The sequence below is a fragment of the Clarias gariepinus genome, chromosome 25, assembly GCF_024256425.1.
Source record: "Clarias gariepinus isolate MV-2021 ecotype Netherlands chromosome 25, CGAR_prim_01v2, whole genome shotgun sequence".
Lineage (NCBI taxonomy): Eukaryota > Metazoa > Chordata > Actinopteri > Siluriformes > Clariidae > Clarias > Clarias gariepinus.
In genome coordinates this window covers 6,973,060-6,993,318 of record NC_071124.1, presented here as the reverse complement: position 1 = coordinate 6,993,318, position 20,259 = coordinate 6,973,060, and the positions used below count along the sequence as shown (strand labels likewise).

General features: G+C 39.5%; 1 protein-coding gene across 2 annotated transcripts in view; it reads right to left on the bottom strand.

Annotated features, from left to right (window-relative positions):
• Nucleotides 1-20,259, bottom strand: part of ppm1lb (protein phosphatase, Mg2+/Mn2+ dependent, 1Lb) — an 81,186-nt gene that overhangs the window by 12,802 nt on the left and 48,125 nt on the right. For both annotated transcript variants that reach the window (XM_053486486.1, XM_053486485.1), the window contains one exon: nucleotides 5,186-5,360. In XM_053486486.1, the coding sequence (XP_053342461.1) occupies nucleotides 5,186-5,360 (175 nt within the window). The remainder of the gene's footprint in view (nucleotides 1-5,185; nucleotides 5,361-20,259) is intronic.

Sequence of the window (20,259 nt, the reverse complement as noted above, 5' to 3'; positions counted from 1 at the left end):
ATTTCAGCTGCAGTATTATTCTGCTCCGTCATAGCTGTATAACTGCAGTATAAAAGCTCATATTTTTGCTATTCAGTCAAATCCTCATCGCTGGAACATGCCCCGCTAATGCAAAAAATACAATCCTGCAGTAATTCAAAGCCAGGTCCAAACATAGCATTGAATGGCTATGCCATTATTTGCTGAACACTATCTTGTTGAAACAGCTCCTGTGTTTACTGAGGAATAAAGAGGCCATGTTATGAAACAGATAGAAGACAAGCCTCTATTACATACTGCAATGTTCTATCAAAAGCTTACTTATAATATCGAATATCAAAAATTCTAAGCTTACTTATATACAATATACAGTATATATATATATATATATATATATATATATATATATATATATATATATATATATACATTTTTGCAGATTTATTAAAAAAGAAAAACTGAAATATCACATGGGCCTAAGTATTGAGACCATTTGCTGTGACACTCATATATTTAACCAAGGTGCTGTCCATGTCTTCTGATCATCCTTAAGATAATTCTACACCTTCATTTGAGTCCATTTGTGTTTGATTATACTGATTGGACTCGATTAGGAAATCCACACACCTGTCTATAACAGTAAGACCTTACAGCTCACAATACATGTCAGAGCAAATGAGAATCATGAGGTCAAAAGAACTGCCTGAAGAGCTTGGAGAACTGGGGCAAGGCACAGATCTGACCAAGGTTACAAAAAAACTACATAATATAACTATATAATAAAGAGTGAAAAATTTGAAGGAGGTCTAAATACTTTTTCTACCCACTTTGTATATGGTGACTGTCGTATTTATTCACACTTGTATAAGGGTGGCAGGACCTCTAGTCAACATTCCCAAACCACGGGTAATTTGGAAACGCTAATTAGCCTAATCTACATGTCTGTGGACTGTGGGATGAAACCCACCAATCATGCAAACATACAAACTCCATGCACACAGACCCGACGTGTAAATCGAACCCCGGACCTGGAGGTTCCTACACACTAAGTCACCGTGCCACCCTGATTAATTACAATTTTTGAACTAAAACATTTTAAACCGGTTGTTAGAGGAAACAGATTATGCAGTTTTTTAATATCTTAAACATTAACATTTAACAAATGTTACATTAAAATCTCTCAAATGGGACCGGCACTGCATGCAGTGGCTGGGTGGTATAGGGTGTGGCAACCCGCTGATGGTGGAGCTCGAACCCTGATCCTCTTACAGCCTTAGCTGCCTGAGCCACCACTTCCGTGTAAAAATAGCTCTCCCCTTGAAGGTAGCTTGACCACACAACTTTGGTTTTATCCAAACTTCCAGCTAGAAGCAGCTTTTCATAACAGAACTGGCCGTTCAGCACACCTGATGACGTCATCTCATTATCAGTTATATTTTGGGATAAACGTGCCATTATCAGGCAGAAAGATTGTGCAGTTTTTGTTTCCATAATTTAATTATATAAAATGAAGTCGTTATACTTTTTAGATTCATTATACAGAAAGGGAAATATTTCAAGCTTTTTTTGTTATTCTGTTGATTACAGCTTTCAGCTCATGTAAATAAAAAATCCAAAAATCTCAAAATATTTAATAAATCTACTAAGATCAGTAAAAAAAAAAAAGGATTAAGAATGAAAATGTCAAACTTTAGAAAGGTATGATCTCATGTATGACCAAGTGTTGAGTATGCACTCAACACTTGCTCACTGCTGATACACTTAGCACAAGTTACTGCATCAATGCGGTATAGCATGGAGGCAATCAGCCTGTGGGACTGCTGAGGCTTTGATAGCCTCAACTCATCTGAAGCCATTATCTTCGAAAACAGTAAAATGTTTGACATATTTGACTAAATGTATAATGAATCTTAATTGAGTTTCACTTTTTAAATTAAGTTACAAAAAAAAAACTTTTTTATTCTACAGTAACTTAGTGAGATCCACTTTATTTTATACTGTTTAAATCAAAATCAATAAACAAGTGTAGCATTTAAATAGAGATTAGATGGAAGTGAATTTCAATTGAAGTAATGGAATTGAAGTTTGCACCCTCCTGGGTTTTTAAAGTGCTGAAAACAATATATTTAATATAAGCTTATTTTTAAAACCAAGACTCCAAAATTAAATTAAGCGGAGAAGACGAGACAACAATCCCAAACACACACAACAAAAAGTAAAAAAATAAGTTTTGCTATGAGTCTTCCAGACTTAATTGATTGCCCTGATTTAACAGCAGCACTGCATGGTATGATGGATAGAAATGTGCAGGATAGCGGGCTGTGGGTAATTATTACACTACTGAGAAGGAACCAGAAGCTTTTCAGAGGCCATCACATGTAGCTGAAATTTGTGAAATGGGACTCATGCAAGTTATTTATGGCACATTCGTGTTTAGTGAGTAGCTATATTTTTTCCCTCATCTTTTGAAAGATGAAAATCTCTCCTGTCAGTCTTCTACTTCACACTCCAGTCCAGCAGGTGGCAGTATCGGCACCAACAACCCATAAACTCAAAGAAGAAGTGACATTCCTCCAATAAGCACATGCAGTACTTGCAGAAAATTGCATTTTTTTATTAAAGCTGTGGCATATTTTTAAAGAATAAATTCATTTGGGTAATTTAATGTTTGTATGGTTTAAAACAATACAACTTGGGTTCTAGGTGCTAGTCATTCTTATTTGTATTTTTCAAGAACCTGCTAATTTTTATTCACAACATTCCTTAGAGTATATACAGATGCAGAAAAAAATAATTGTGGGTAGAAACGTCTTGTCTTCAGGAACATCCCAGAATATCAGCAGGGCCATAAATACTTAAACTATCCTGTCTGGCACCAATAATCGAAAGAATTGCGAAATGCAACCATCTTTTAGGGAACATTGCATCCGGATACAAAGGGATGAGAACCGCTGAAGAAACTAAGGAACTTGTTGAAGGAATAAAAAAATAAAAAAAATCAGATACTAAAGAACTAAAATTTTGCAAGAAATCTGCCTTGGCATACGAAGGCTGAACGCTGGCTAAGTTGCGCCGTTCAAAACTTGTTTGCGTCAGTGGATTGCCAAGCAAAGTAAATGTGTTTTTTTTTTTTTTTTGCATTTTGTGCAAGATTTAGTGAAGACATAGCAACATGGGTCTCAAGAATATTAGCAAGAATGGTAGCAAGATGAAAAGGGAGACGAGGTCAGCTTTGTTTTTAAAGCAGCCGGTGCCAAGAGGAATTATAAATTAAGGTTAAGTGAGGTTTAATGTCTATTTATTTCATATTTGGCTCCGCTAAATTATATATAAATTATATATTATATGGATATTTTACTTTTCTAAATATTTTAAATGTTTTTATATGCAAAAAAATATGATTATTGTGTTGGAAATTGGTAAAATTCTTTTTTTATTCGGGTGGCTGGAACAGATTATAAGCACTAACATTATTTCCTATGGGAAAATGTTTCGCAATACAAAAATTCGCCTTATGAACTTCAGAATGAGAAAAGATGGAGTGACCTATGAATTTTTCAACTCTCTCTTCCTTGCTCGATACCATCATCAATAAAGCATCAGTTCTCCTTTTTAGGGAAAAGTGGCACAGATGAATAAAACACTTCATGTCTGTGGGCATATCTAGGGCAGCCTCCAACGCCTCATCCCTAAAATGTGTAACATTTCAATAATTTGAATGAAACGTGGGATACAGTATGTACAGTATTTTTACAGCAGGGGACGTCAATTTAAAAGACATTACAGACATAAGGTTTTCATTTTGTACTAGAAAAATAAATGAAGCCATGATAACGAATACTTTTACAGTTGATCTGGAGTGATGGTGTAAAATCAAGTCCTAAACTGTATGTCGAGAGGGGTTAGTTCAAAACCAGCACAGTGTAGTATTTAGTGAAATTTAACAACTAGTGCGTAAAAACAAAAACACAGATTAAAAACTGAACGTATTTCAACATCACCAGCCAATTAGAAACCTGATCGGACAAACAGGAAATACTGCATTCATGCATACTGTATGTCCTGTAATCCAACCACAGTGACGTGATTGCGTATAATGGAGGAGAAAAAAAGAACATCTCTCTCTCTCTCACTTTCTCTCTATCTCTCTTGCTTGCTACAAAGGGATTTTTAGATCATTATGACATGCGTCATAAAAATAAACCTTTAATTAAATAGTACAGGAAGTATATATTGACAAAAGATGAGACTCTCTTTCTTAAACACAACAGTCAGATCAGCAGCTGCTAAAGCATACTGTACAGTAGAGGATCGTAGGGTTTAGGGGGAGGCAATCCATATCTAAACTTGTCCAGTTCCAGTTTCCTGATCTTGGCTATCAATGCTGGAACCTGATCATCTGGTGTCGTAGCTCTTTTTGCCCCCACAAACACTTAAATCAGGCAGTTTCCTTTGGTCATGACTATTCCTATTCTCGATACAACACCTTCAATCATTACTTAAATCATTTAAATACAAACCCCCGATTTTCTTTTCGTGTCCGATTCCCCCCCACTCGTCACTAGGGGGCTCCCACATTAAGGCTACTACTACTACCACTCAGCCGGGCGGGCCGAAGACTATCACGTGTTTCCTCCGAGCCATGTGACGCCAGCGACCGCATCTCCTTGAACTGCTCGCTCACAAACCGTTAGGTGCGGCAAAACACACTCGGAGGACAGTGCTATCCGCTCCTTTCGCTTTCGTGAGCTCACAGACTCCCCTGATTGGCCGTAGAGCCGCGATTAATGTGGGAGCACGAAGTACCTCTCATCCCTCCCCTCTGAGAGAGCTCGGCCAATCAGCTCTCTTTAGACCTCCGGCTGCAAGAGGTTACAGCATCACCCGGGAACCGAACCAGCGGTCTCCGGATGATAGGGCGAGCACTTTACCACTGCACCACGCAAGATGTGACTCTTTACCGCAGTAAAACATGCTACCTACTATACACGAATACCACTTTTTCAAAGTTTCAAGAACTGTATAGCCAAGAATGGAAATGCAAACAAGCTACTGTCGTACAAGTGTTCTCCGTGATCTGAAGACAAATCCATTTTTTATTAAATCCTCACTTGATAATCCACTCCAGCTAATTTAAAGTGCGCTCAGAGCACCCCGGTTTTCCATCCCAAACAAAATCCCAGTGATCCTTGGCATAACATCTTACCTGCTTCATCATAGGTGGCAGAGAGCTTCTCCAGCACCTCCTTGTCTACGTTGAGGATCTGCTGCTCTAAGATGGATTGATAAGACAAAAGACTGTTCTCCTTTTCTTTCTCATAAGTCTGTAGATGCTGCTTCAGGACCTCGGGCAAGCGGGTTTTCACATATTCTGCTGCTGCCTGGAAAAAGAAAAAAAAAGGTACGTATTTGCTAATGTTTAACAGGGAAAGTGCAATTTTATTAGCTTTTTTTTTTTTTTTTTACCTCTACTATTTTAGCTATCAGCCTTGCGCGGACTCATTTCAATCCGAACACGACTTTTATATTGTTCCTATTAATTAAAGACAGAACATGTGCCAGAGATTTAGGAACAAATCGGCACCTCTAGTGTGTCGTGAAAGTGACTGTAAGAGTGAAAACTCAAAATGATACACTATTTCAAAACACTATTTTTAAATCCAATTTGATAAAACTAATCAACACCAGACGGTTCGATCCCCAACTAGGTTTGAATCACACCTCTGTGTGTATGGAGTTTGCGTGTTCTCCCAGTATTTGGTGGGTTTCCTCCGGGTACTCCGGTTTCCTCCCACAGTCCAAAGGCATGCAGATTAGGCTAATTTGCGTTCCCAAATTGATATTAGTGTGTGAATATGAGTGTGTGCCCTGCAATGGATTGGCGCCCTGTCCAGGGTGTACCCCACCTTGTGCCCCAAGTCTTCTGGGATAGGCTCCATGACAACAGAAAACGCTAAAGTGCCCCCAGCAAAAAGATGTCCACAAAAAGGCTTACATATTCACATAAAAAATGAATGAAAGTTAATAACCACCCAGACAAACACTTTCAAAGAAGCTCCAATAACTATTCACTCAGTTACTCTTTGCACTGCTGACATGGATAAATCAGCAGACAAACAGACAGTGATGGGAGGAAGAAAAGTGCACTGACAGCCAAATGCCGCGGCTCTCCTGGCCCTCGTCAAGCTGAGCTGGAGAAATTGAAGTCGCAAACCATTTGGCCAAAGAGATAACAATCTGTACAGCCTTTTTTTTACGGGATAAACTGTCCAAGATTCTCATAAAACATTTATACCTTCCTTTGCTCAGAAAAAAAATATCACATCATAATACCTGCACCATTTAGATAAATCAATAATTATTATATAATAGTACTTCTGGGTAGTATTCGAGAAAGAGCTAAAAGATATTTTTAAATACCGATAAAAAACTCGGTGTTTATTTTTAACAATGCCGTTCAAGTCAAACCTGGACATTTGCCTGTACAGAATAACAGATAAAAAAACTCCCTTTATTTCTCTATATAATGCACTGCTACACTAATGCACTTATCCTAGTGTTATACTAGTGCTTGTATACCATCAAGATAGAAAGTTTTCTCAGTACGCCCGAGCCATGATCGTACTGCCTGTTTCAAGTCTAAAATGCTGGCCTCCCAGGAACTCCTCCCTTAGTAGCAAGATGAAAGGAGTCTTTCTTTATATATTAACTGTCAATATATTAAATGATTTAGTGTTTTAATCTACTGGTAAATTGAAAAAAATGTGTGCGTATAGTGAGTGTATAATTCTTAAACATGCATAAAGTTTCAATAATGTTTCAATAAAATAATTATAAGTATAAATATAATGGTTTTTGTCATCATTGCAATATATATATTCATACATGGTCCATTCATATATTGCGATATATTAATAAATATAAGCAATATATTTAATTTATTGCATTATATTTGACAATATATTGCCATTTTTTTCCCGTAAGGGCTTTAATGGGCCAAAGATGTACAGAAGAAATGGCTTAGAACGAGAACAAGACTGTACAGGGGATGGAACTCAATAACCCCCAGCCGAGTCCCTGTAAGGTGCAAGTGGTGCAGTGGGCAGTCTAGCCTTCTTTAAAACCGTACTGTGCTTGAAGTCTTCTGTAAAAGTTAATCGGTGAGAAAGTGCACCACTAGTCCGGGTTTGACATGAACACTGCTCGTACCTATCTGAGAAACTGAGAATACCCTACATGCTTTTCAGGGGGAGGAAAAAAAGTTCGCATTTGCCAGCCTCCGTTAAATTAGCTGGTACTTTTTAATCGAGCAATGTCTGCTTGCACAGGAAGAACCCACTTGACAGACAGTTGGAAAGGGAAAGGAAATAACCAATCAGACTGCAACCCACAAGGGTCGAAAACCTGATGAGAGCTAAGTGGACAGCTAAGATCTCAGACGATTCATGAGCTGTGAGCCTACTCTTGTCTTCAGACGCTCCTTCTACACATCAAGTCTAACTTTTATTAATGCCCTTCAGGCGGTAGTTTTTACACTGGACATGACAATTATTTTGTACCGTCACCATCTGAATTAAGGGTGTGTGATAGGTGTGAGTATTTGACGCGACACCTCTTACAGTCTTGTACTGAATGGAGAAAACGCTAAAACTGGCCAGAACCTGCAATTCCCTGCTTTCAACCGAGTTAAACTAAATACAGCTTAACAGTGCCACGATCAAAAGTGGACCATGAAAATATACAGACAGGCCCTTTAACTTTATGGTTGCCTGCTAGCACGGGGGTGTAAAGTACACAGAAAGTGTGGCACTCAGGAAATAGCAGGGACTGAGTAGAAAGAAAAGAATCGGTACAAGGCAGCGTGGGTGAGAGAAGAGGCGAGGCAAGAGAAAGGAAACTGAGGGACAAGGTTAAAGATAAGGCTGCATGGAGCGTGTATGCGTGAGTATGTGTGTGTGTGTGTGTGTGTAAAAGAGTTGTCAGTGGCGCAGTGATTAGAGTGCAGATAGACTCGTAAAAAGCACCCAGGACTCTGAGACATCTTTATACCCTGCCAGAGCAGGAAGCAGAGGATGTCTCTGGAATGTATAAAGCACCTCGAGATCTTCATCTAGGTGGTGCTTCAGGAACCGGCAAAGCCAGAATGCGCTACTATCTCTCGCCTACTGCCTGCTGATCATATCAAGACGAATCCATTTGCTAAGAGAGATATGGACGATGGCATCCCAGCTGAGGTGCTCTGAGGCTCCTCCAGCCTTTTCAGCACTGTAAGGTTTGCTCAGTCTGACCTTAACAAGAGTCTGAAACACTCACGGATAAGCAGAAACACGGCTGCTGCCTGTGGTGGGGCAAAAGCAAAGTACTAGTTTTGGACATCACAACAAAAATAATGCTGTGTTTAGATTCATGAATAGGAGAAGGTTACATGTAGGACAACTTTTCAAACGTGGTCCTACATGTGACCTCATCTTAGAATGGAAATATGCTCGCTTTTAACTATGTGTACAGTACATGCATGTGTGATGGCTGCCTCGCGTATCTTGCTTTTGTTTCACCTGTAGCTTGTGCACGTCCTTAAAAATGCGATATACATGTAAACACTAGGGGCAGTGTAGTCACAATGGCAAAAGGTTTTAAGAAAAAGAAAAAAAAGTTGTGAGATCAGGGCTGCAATTACTCCAAATGGATGATGTGTCTTTAATGTTATGCGGTGACAAATACGTATGTCAAAAGATTTGGTGCGAGAAGTGGACTAAAGTTTTGGCCAAACTTGCAATGATATTGTATCCAAATACGTCCACTTCAATACAGAGTTGGTCTCTTTTTTGTAGCTATTACAGCTTCCACTCCACTTGGAAGGATATTGGAATGTTTCTGTGGGAATTCGTGCCCATTTGTTCTGTAGAGCATCTATGAGGTCAGTTGGACGGGAAGGCCTGACTCACAATCTACATTCCAGTTCATCCCGAAGGTGCTCGATAGGGTTGAGGTCAGGGCTCTGTGTTAGGGCCGATCAAGTTCTTCCACAGTGAACTCATCAAACCATGTTTTTATATTTATGTTGACGGCCTTCCTCAAACTGTTGCCACAAAGTTGGAAGCATAGCATTGTCCAAGATGTCTTGGTATGCTGAAGCTATAAGTTTGACCTTCACTGGGGATAAGGGACCTAATTGAAACACCCGAATTCAATAATTAAAAGGTTTGGCCAAATACTCTTGTCCATATAGCTTGTCGAGCGTCGCCATATCTGTAAATGCAAACAAATACGCTCACAACGTTGCCGGTTAACAATGCGAACGTATATATCTTAGCAGCAAGTATATTTCCACCTAAAAGAACAAACAGGGACAAATCAAAGAAGCCTTTAGGGTTATAGACTTAGATTATTTTGATAGCAGTAACCATAGGGAGCCACGCTGACTATGATTTTAAGGCTTTAACTACAACAATTAATGCGGAGAAATGAAGAATTATGGAAATTTGTTGTTTAGTTTTCAAATACCGTTCAGATGAAATTAAACAGCTGCTTTTAGACATGCATAATAAGTCAGTCTAACTTGAACACATTTTCCATTGATTTTTTTCTTCTGTTTTTTTTTTAAACAGAGAAATGATTGTCAGCTGTAATCACACACACATGTATAGGAACAAGGAATAGGTTATATAAAAAGCTGGAGAATTCATTCACAGTAGGTCTGACTAGCTGCGTCTGAACAACGTCCAAGCCTTTGTTTAAAATTTCTACACTGAAATTTGAAATGGATCTCTTCAGGAAGTGGCAAGGGCACAGAGCGAGAGAGACAAAGAGAGAGAGAGAGAGAGAGAGAAAGCGAAACACATGAAACATAACTGTGTAGGAGTAAAACGAAAAAAAGGGGTGAAAAAAAGGAGGCTAAGGTGCAGGGTGAAAGATACAGTAAGGCCACATGCAGCATGCATGAAGAAAGATTTGTTCTCCTCAAAAAACGTGTCTCGGTTTACGTCTCACCATTGCTTCAGTGAACTCCAAGGAATCATACATACTTTCAACGTGGTTGATACTGTATATTGTACGGTTGTAAAAGAGTAATGATTATAATCTCTCTGGTATCACTGAGAACAGGCTAATCTACTCCAGCGTGCAAACTGGGGATTTAAAGGTCCTTCTGTTAACAGCACTGTAAAAACAGAACTGATTTGAATTGAATGTGGAGATTGAGAATTGGCAGAATTGTCAAGTTCTGTAATACATGAGACCGGAACCTCTGATTGTGCAGAATAACAGAACGCGGTTATGAGATTAGAAACTTCCTTTAATTTTCTATATAATCCCCTGCTACACTAACGCACTTATCTCAGTGTTTTATTAGTGCTTGGATACATTCAAAAAAAGAGAGTTTTCTCATTATGCCGAAGTCTTGATCGGACTTCCTGCTTCACGCTGGCCTCCCAGGAACTCCTTTAAATGGCCCAAACATGTTGACGTTCAGGACTGCCAAAAACGTCTGCAAAAATGTGCAAGTGGTGTTTGTGAATGATGGTGTGTACCGTTCCCTCAGACAGAAACATCTCTTCCGCAAGTCGCAGACAAGGTTTGATTGTCTGGATCATCATATTATTAAAAGGTTTGCACAATTAACATATTTTTCAGCACAAATTTCATTACAAGTTCTGGTTTCGACTTGAGCGCCTCTCGTAGTTACCAAAAGTTTATGAGATTGGATCTCTGGCAACTGTTTGCTCCTTGAGCAGGGTCATAGGCCTCGAATGCTCGGCTATGCAAATGACTTGTAGGTCCTTTGGGACGAAAGCATCTGCCGAACGAACAGAACATAAAAAAGTGGCTTTAAATTGGGTCTTAATCTTTTCTTAGCTTGGAGCGAGCAATAAAGACTCCATACATTAACTTTCTAGGTCCATCAAAGGTGCTTAATTGTTGTCCTTTCCCAGTGGGATTCCTGTTTAAAAGAAGAAATCTATATTAGCGCCTGGCGGCTCGATAGGACACGCCGAAATGGTCCTCCTAAGTAGTTCAGCTATGCAAATTCTCTCCTTGAAATCTAATCAAAGGAGTCTGATCAGCTGGAGGCCACTGAATAGGATAGGTTGAGTAAAAGGATGTCATATATATCCTGAGAAAGACACTAAAAACCGTCGTGTGTGTGTGCGCGTGTCTGTGGATATGTGTGCGTATGTATAATGGCTAATTTCATTAAAGCAGACAGCCGCTGCGCTCATCTCAACGGCGTGTCGCTTGTCACAGATCCTCCTCCCTGCTGCCTGCAACTAATTGCGCACTGCCGAACATTGTGAACCTACAAGCACCAGGCTCTCTGAAAGCAAAAGAGAAAGGTCTGTGTTTCCAAAAATAGACACTGAGTAGCCACTGCAGTGGTTCGGTACTTGATCCCTCCATCCGAGTTTCACTCCAGTGACCTTCATTGGGCTCACGGTTTTGTTGGCGAGAAAAACTGAAGCGAGGAGAAATATTAAGCCTCGGGATCTGTTCATTTGGTCAGGAATTTGTTTTCTCATAAACGTGCACAATCAAAAACCCCGGTGTTACAGTACAAAGGCACATCTTGAAACTTCTCCATCTGACCTTTTGACCTGAGTAAAGTCCTTGAAATTTGTTGTGATTCAATTGAAATTATATTATAAAAAAAAAAAAAAATGTAGTCCTAATGTTTGTATGCCCCCAGTACCAGAAGCGTTCGGGTCAAACCGGGACTAGTGATGAGATTTCTCGTGAAGGAAGTCATAAAACAGAAGACATTTAAAGATCCTTGAAAATCGATGGATGACTTTGTCGCCGACTATGCAGAAGAGACGCACCTGTCTGTGGAAACTGTACACACGCAAGCATTCACCAACACTGCTTGTATATTACAGGAGACCTCACGCCAAGCCATTTCCACACCTTTGGGCCATTTAAGGAGTTCCTGGGAGGTCAGCGGTTCAGACGAGAAGCAGGCAGTCCGTACGTGGCTTCAGCGTACTGAAAAAACTTTCTACGATGATAGTATCCAAGCACTAGTGAAACACTGGGATAAGTGCATGTCGATAGAATGGGAATATATAGAGAAATAAAGGGAATTTGTTTTCTCATAACGGTCTTATTAATCTGCAAAATCAAACGTCTCTGTGTTACAGTATAAAAGCACCTTGCAGCTTGAAACACTTCATTACTTCCACACACCAGCGATTTGCTTACAATTAATATTACATGGATAATAGCTTAAAGAATGACATCATACTTTTTATAGTTACATTAAACACTTTAACAGTCATAACAGCTGTACTGTAAAAATCAGCTATGACAAGGGCCATGTCTTAAGATTTAAAGTAACTGGCACTGGAGACTCCTTCCATAAATGCTATATAAAGTTCTCCCTTTCTACTACAACAAAACTCAATGGGACATGGCGTTAACTGTGATTCGGCTTCATGTGGAGCTGCCTCGTACCGCAGAGTCGATGATCATACAGTATTACAATAACAGCACACCCGGAAGTGTTGCATTTCTTATTTATTTTTAGTCTCTGATCACTTAATGGACGCCAAGCCCTTTTCTGAAACACAATGCTTAAACCAATTAATTCATTTCTCTGTCATAAATATTTCTTTTCAGACTAGTGCTTTGATCAATCTCACATGTTAACATTCACTCTCATTGTCGCTGAACTCAACAACTTCACAGGTCGTTAAGAATCAAAAAAATAAAAATAAAAATGCTTTCCACAAACGAGACTGGAATTGCTATGAGCTTTTCGAGATTGCATTGGGATATTTGTGATTTCATGTTCACACTGCAAACGGTATTAGCGGCAGAGAATTATCCTGGTGTTGACACGCCAAGGGAAAAAAAAAAGTGTGAAAAAGGCATGCATGTAAAAATAAAACCAGTTATCTGAAATGATCTTTACTAGTGTTAGTTCTTTGCAGCTCTGTTTAATCCCATTTATTAGGACATGAAAGGCCTCGAGGGATCCTAGATCAGCGTTTTTCTAAAAAGGCTTTGACCTTAAAACAGTGTTTTTCAATGTTGAAAAAAGGTCGCAGTAACATTCTGTAGCGAATTGTCCTCACCAAGCCTGGAATACTTCTTTAAAAGGACAAAATCCCATTTGCGATAAAGTGAAAAAACAGGCTTGTTTCTGGAGAACCACATGAAAAACAAACGAAGCCATATTCTGGATCAAGAGTTTCCCCACAGACTGTTAAACACAACACGAAAATCATGGGATAGGATGAAGAGCGAACGAAGAAAAAAGGCAAAAACCCTGCGGTAAGTGTTTGTAGAAGAGCAGCTGGATACACTTGACCAAGGAAAAGGCTAAGAAAACAGAGGAACTGCTGAACACACACCATGCAGCGTCTTCGTGCATCCTCATAGCCGAGGTAATGGTCTTAAATTCTTGAACATGTGTCCTGGTCATAACAAAAATGCATCCCGTAGGAAATTTTCCCCTGGTAGTCCGATGTTACCTGTAACAAGTAACAAGGTTCTATCACGGTACATACTTTGGTGCAACGATACATGTACTATAGTATGGTACTATGGGACACGTACCAGGATACTGTCAAAAATATGTTATACAAGTTAATGTAGCATAATAGTAAAATTTATATAGTATGGTACCACTGCATGTACAGTAGGTAACATTAATCAAATACCATAGTGTATGTTGAAACTCTTAATATTATATACAGTAATATGGTATAGCGCTGGCAGGGCGTTGGTGGCTCAGTGGTAGGTTTCTTGCCCGCCATGTGGAAGGCCCAGGTTTAATGCCCAAACTCCAACCACTGGATATAATGCCATCCCGGATGAAACTGGAGAGTTGCGTCAGAAAGGGAAAACCTGTGCCAAGTTGTTGCGGATCAGATGGTCTGGGTGCTAAAAAAGGCTAACAACTATTGGGTACCACAATGTCTACCAGAATGTACAAACCATATTACCATATTAGACACACGCAGATCACCATGGTATTGTGGTACTGTATACACCATGCTACTATGATGATACCTACCCGAAGTGCCACACCATAGGATTTACCAAAGCACAATGGTACACTATTGTTGGCCGGGGAAAAAAAAAACGTCATACCAATGATCTAGCCAGCTAGTCAAGCTACCAAAACACAAATTTGATGTGTGTCCGATTTCACAGCTAATATACAGTAGTACGCTGGGATAAACTGATTCTTCCGGATACTCCGGTTTCCTCCCACAGTCAAAAGACAGCCAGATTAGGCTAATTGGCGTTCCCAAATTGCCCGTAGAGTGAGCATGCGTGTGTGAATGTGGTCCGGAGGTCTTACCGTGGTGGTAAAATGGGACAACAATCAATGGCAACCATTGGCCACCACCCAATCACCCCGTCACCATCAACTTGTCTTGCTTGTTAATTGTTCTAGTGTCAATTGGGCCTTGCTCCGATTTTGTACGGTTGCCGAAAATTCTGGTTAAATACATACAATTATTTAAAAATCCAAATTTTAGGAGGCCGCAATGGTGACAAGCTTAAAACCGGATAGGGGTAGTGACTCTATATGCGTGAACTCAACAATATCTCCCGTGTTCAAAATCGTCACATTCCTACTAGAGACAAAACACAGAATCTTTTTTCAAACTCTTAAGCACCAATCCAACAGGGGGCTTCATGTTGGCACACGTGCACCGACAGCACATGCCACAGTTTGGGATTGATGGTCCCAAGGGCCTTCCTTCCCCAGAACTCCTGCACAGTACATCTCTTTAGCGCCGCTGTCAATTAATGCTGCTACTGGCACTATCTGAGCCTGGCAGAACAACCCAGCGTGTGTGAGTGCAAGCCTAAGGGAGGGTGCAGGCAGTGTTTCTGCCTCAAGTATATCTGTCAGGTGCTGATAACACACACCCACGCACACACCTTAACTTCTACACCGGCAAACACAATGACAGCCTGCATATTATTCACGACCCGGGCTTATTAAACTGTAACTGTTTTGGAGAGAGCTCGCCGATTCGGTGTGCGGAGGAGGATGGCTGGTGCGACAAGCTGCACTGCGAAAGCAAGAAAGAGTGGGGGATGTCGAAGGGAAGGAGCGGTGATGTGATAACATCAAGCTCATCGTGTGCAGTAACTCAGACAGGAAAGGAGGAGAATGGTGGCGGTGAATGTGAAGGAGCTAAAGGGAGATAGAGGACGTGAAGGATAGTCATCCCTTTAATTTGCTAAATTTACTGGACAGTTAAAATGTTGAAGCCATACGGCAACAAATCAAATGAGCGCTTACAAGAGTAAAAACTCTTTAACGTACATTTACACTTTGTTCGTTCGGAGCTGCCGACATCGCTTACAAGAACATTTGAAATCTGAACCTTGAAAATCGATGAATAATATGTTGCCAACTTGCAGAAAAGATGCATCAGTTCGTGTAGATTGTACAGACAATCTTTCACCAACACCACTTGCACAAGACAGGAATTCGGCTGGGAGCTACTTCCACATGCCTTCTACGATCCTGACCTCTCTCCAAGCGATTTCTACATATTTGGACAAATTTAAGGAGTTCCTGGGAGGCCAGCGTTACAGACGTGAATTAGGCCGTCTGGTCATGGCTCAGGCGCGCTGAGATACTGAGACTTTCTACGTTTGTTTTCTGATAACTGTGTTATTATTCTGCACAATCAAACGTCCTGGCCTTACAGTATAAAAACACATCTTGAAACATTTTATTACTTCTAGACAACAGCAATTTAATAGACATAAAGGTCATTTTTAACACTCATTACTGTCTTCTGTTATTCCGCGCAAATCAAAAGACTTGAAAGTCCCTCGTATTTTCAAATAGCATCAAGAAAACAGACATGAAGTCAAAAATAATAAATTATAAATTATAGACATGGTCATGCCTTATATCATATATGGTGATGGTCATCTTACATACTATGGGAGATCGGCACCGAGACTATGAAATGCTCTTCCAGAGTATCTGAGGAAGCCACAGACTGTTGATGATTTTAAATCTGGTCTTAAAACCTATCTTTTTATCTTTTTTTTTTTTTTTTACTACCAGAAATCAATGCATGTCTTTCATATCCTGCATCTTATGCAGTGACTTGGTTGAATTTTCATGCATCGCTTTAGCAAGGGGTTGAAAAAAAAAAAAACCCCTCTGGTTCATTTACAGTTTACTCATTTGCAAGACAGTACAGCAAGGACTTTTTCAAATCAGCCGTGTAGCACCGAGCTACCGCTGCCCACATACTGTATGAGCCGACCATTCAGGATAATCCCACATACATTATATATTCCATGCAAATCTGCAAGAAAAACCAGGTCAATTAAAAGGATGAGAATCCGGTGTGGCTAAATCGTTTAGGAGGAAAGTGGCAAATACATTTCAGTAGAAGCTGGCGTATGACAATAGATCCTCATTAGCATATTTGTGGAATTGTCGAGATCTTTTGCACATCAAAACATGTTACTAGAAAGAAGAAAAAAGAGAAGCCGACAAAAGTGAAGTCCCAAATGTTCTCATGCCATTAATATGAAAGCTAGTTAACATTTTGTGCATTTGGTAAAAAGGAGACACTGATGAGTATTCTGCACTTCAGCACAAAATGGTTCTGCTGGCTCCCGGCAATTTAAGAGTCACTGGAGTGGTCCGGCTAAATGAGGTTGACTATTAACTCGATTAAATGAGCCGTGTCTTACTTCAAAGCCGATAAAGATATGGGAAAGCCAAGAGTTGTGCTGAAGAACGGAAAAATGGCTGGAGTAAGAGAAAGGTGTTCTCTAGCTATCCTGATATTACACAGTATATATTTACAGGTGCAGCTTATTGTAGCTTAGGATCGTTAAAAAGGACAACTAGGGGCTGTGTAGGCCAATAGTGACCATTGTATTCATTCCCATTTTTACACCCACGGTGGGTCCACATTCACACACACTCTGGGCAATTTGGGAACACCATTTAACTGAATGTGCATGACTTTAGACAGTGGGAGGAAACCGGAGTATCCGGGGGAAACCCACCAAGCATGGGGAGAACATGCGAACTCCATGCACACAGACCCAGAGGTGGGAATCGAACCCGGCTTGTACAGAGGCTTGTACAGTGGGTCGCTATGCATGATGGGTGCATCACTGGTCAATCAGACCAGACCTTTTACCATTGCCCCAAAGTCCAATCTTAATGTTCGTAGCATTTTTTTTTCTGATTAGTCTTACTAACAAGTGGTTTTCTAATGGACACAGTTGTTTAGTTTCAATCCTGTGTGCGTTCTCATCACATTGTGTGCATACTCAAATGTGTTTCGGAGATCTCCATTCATTCGTTTCTTTCACAAAGTTGACGGCCCAGCACTATCCTTTCAAATTCAAATTTTATTTGTCACATACACAGTCATACACAGTACGATAGGCAGTGAAATGCTTACACGACCGCCAGTAAAAAATTAAAAGCTTATTTCTAAGAAATAAATATGAATAAAAATAGAAATACAATAAAAAATAAAATGTAGCTAGGTAAAATAAAGTAAAAAATATTTCTGTACAAATAAAATATTCTGTGCAATAGAAGAAATATAGAAAATATGATTTTTTTTGTAAATAAAGAAAAATGACTGGGGGGGGGGGGGGTGCAAATATGCATGAAAGTGACTTATTATTAAAGTGACTTGTGTGCAGGATCCAAAAATGAAACAAATATAAAGTGTGCATGAATGTGTCCATAAGTGTCCATGGGTGTCCAGAATGAGTGCGAGACCAATGTCATGATTATGATTATGATTATGGTTATGGTTCCGACTTCGATAATGTGTTGAACCCAGTTTCAATCATTTCAAATGTCCTTAGTTGTTTTCTTTGCTTTTTTTATTTTTATGGATACACATCCTGGCCAAAAAACAAGTTTTATTTAATGTTATTTATTTATTTGAATACATTTCTGAGGACCTTATTACAATGAGCAGTGTAAAAACAGAAGTAATCCATGTACTGGATTTAAGAGCCTTGGGTACATAAGGAAACAAGTTCTTCCATTTGGAACAGAGATAAGACTAGGGATTATAGATACAGAAGCAAAAGGACTAGATATTAGATTTACGTTATACGGTATAAGGGTTTTTATGATGTGGATAGCCTTCAGAGCTGTTTTTCGAGACAGGAACATGAGATGCACTCAAGATCTATAGTCACATAAAAACCCACCATTACATAAAACATGTATCTGTGATTAGATTGAGATAGCATGGGAATCAATTTCCTGTGTCACGCTGCTGCAGTTAAACCCTTAAACCAATTATTTGAAATCGCTGTGAACAAAAGGCGATCCTATCTAAAAAGAATAGACACAAAAAGTGCATGTTGGATGTGCCACAATTAGATTAAACAGGCCCACACATGCACACACACACACACACACACACACACACGCCCACCCAAATCCACCCACACCCACACACACACATTTCACACAAGCTGGATTGAAGCCAGGATAATTTCCGAGTGTAGACAGGGACAGAGACACCAGGGATGGCTTTAATAACACAGTCTAATAATACTGTACCTACAGTAATGAGGGTCAAGTGAGCGAACAGCATGTCATTAAACAGCCACTCAAAATGGCACAAGATGACCAAAGGGATGAGTCCTGTTTTATGTTACGGGATATATAATACGGTTTGCACCGAAACGCTGCTTTAAATAGTGTCAGCGAAAACACTAGCACGAGTAACCTCATTCATTTCAATGAAGTAGAGATTTTATAAGGAGTTACTGGATAATAAAAAAGAAAAAGCGCTTAAACGATCCTTGTATTCGTAACAAAAGAGCATTAGGATGCTGTGTAGAAACCTGGCTTTATTACAGGAGCTCAGCTCACACGGGCGAAGAACAAAACACATGCATCAGCACCTGGGTAGCAACGCTGACTCCATAAATCCTAAACCGAAGCACGAAGCACATCTGAGAAATACCCCAGACGAATCAAAACAGCCAGATAGAACAATTAAAATCAGTAGGATGGAGCGAAGAAAATAGCAGTGCTGATATGGAGATATGCTTGTCCTTAGATGGGTTTGTCCTTGGACCTTTATTAAAAACGAATTACGGAATCATGCTCACCTGTGCCTGCTTTTAAACAACTCAGGTTAGCATTCTAGGAAAGGTTAAAGACAATGATTCCTAAATTTATGTATGGCAACAATTACTGAAATAATAAACCCAGAATATATTTGTTTGTGACTGGGAAATCAAGTCTCTCAGAGATAACTGATGTTATCTCTATTAAAGGCGGTGATGGTTCAGTGTGTTAGGGCTCTAAGTTGCTGATCAGAAGATCAACGGTTCAAGCCCCAGGGGCGCTGTATAATGGCAGACCATGTGCTCTGACCTCAGCCTACTGTTTTTTTCTGGTTCTTTTATTTTGTTTTTGAATTTGTATTTTGTTTTTCGTTTTTTTATCTTATTTTTTAATTTGTAAAAAAAAAGCTAAAATATGTAAAGAATAAAGAATTTCACTGTGTAATGTGTTTGTGACGAATAAAGGTTGAACCTAAAAACCTAATAAATATAGCTGCAGGTGTCGACAAATCAGTAGCTCATGTTATTGTTTACTTTATGCATATCCGTCTGGTGGCCCAAAACCCGAATCCTTTCATTCGGTACGTGCCGTTTGTACTGATGAGACCAAACTAAATGCATTAACTACTGTATGGCTTTCTATAATCCTGCCACCTGCTGCGCTAAACACAACAGATCCGGCTAACATAAGGACACTTGTGCTAAGTGGGTTAATCAACATTCATGGAAGGAGGATGACAAAACCAAGCAGTGTACTGCATAAAGACTTGATTCAATTATTTGGCAATAATAGTTTTGAGTTCAATTTGATTCAACAATACTGAGCTTTGCCTCCTGACTTGTCTTAAGCAGCTGTCGTAAAAACGACTCAAAGTGTTTAATAAGCATTGAAATGGTGTGTAAATTGTGTTCTTGATTGTTTAAATGTAGTGTCTCATAAACAGCCATTTTTTTCTGCTCCACACTCCAGTCCTGTAGGTGGCAGTGTTGCACCAACTGACGATTAATTGATTCTGATACAAAAACGATTGGATAATTGAATCAACCAACAAAAGATTGATTCAACTGCATAATTGATTAAAGCACACAGCAATTAGTTGCTATCTAGGAAAAACTAGTAGCTATCTAGTAAAGCTGTTCTGTAACTCTTTATGTGCTATAGCATCACTTTGTTAAAAACATATCACTACAGCTCATAGCGGAAATTTTCTAGGGCAGAAATAA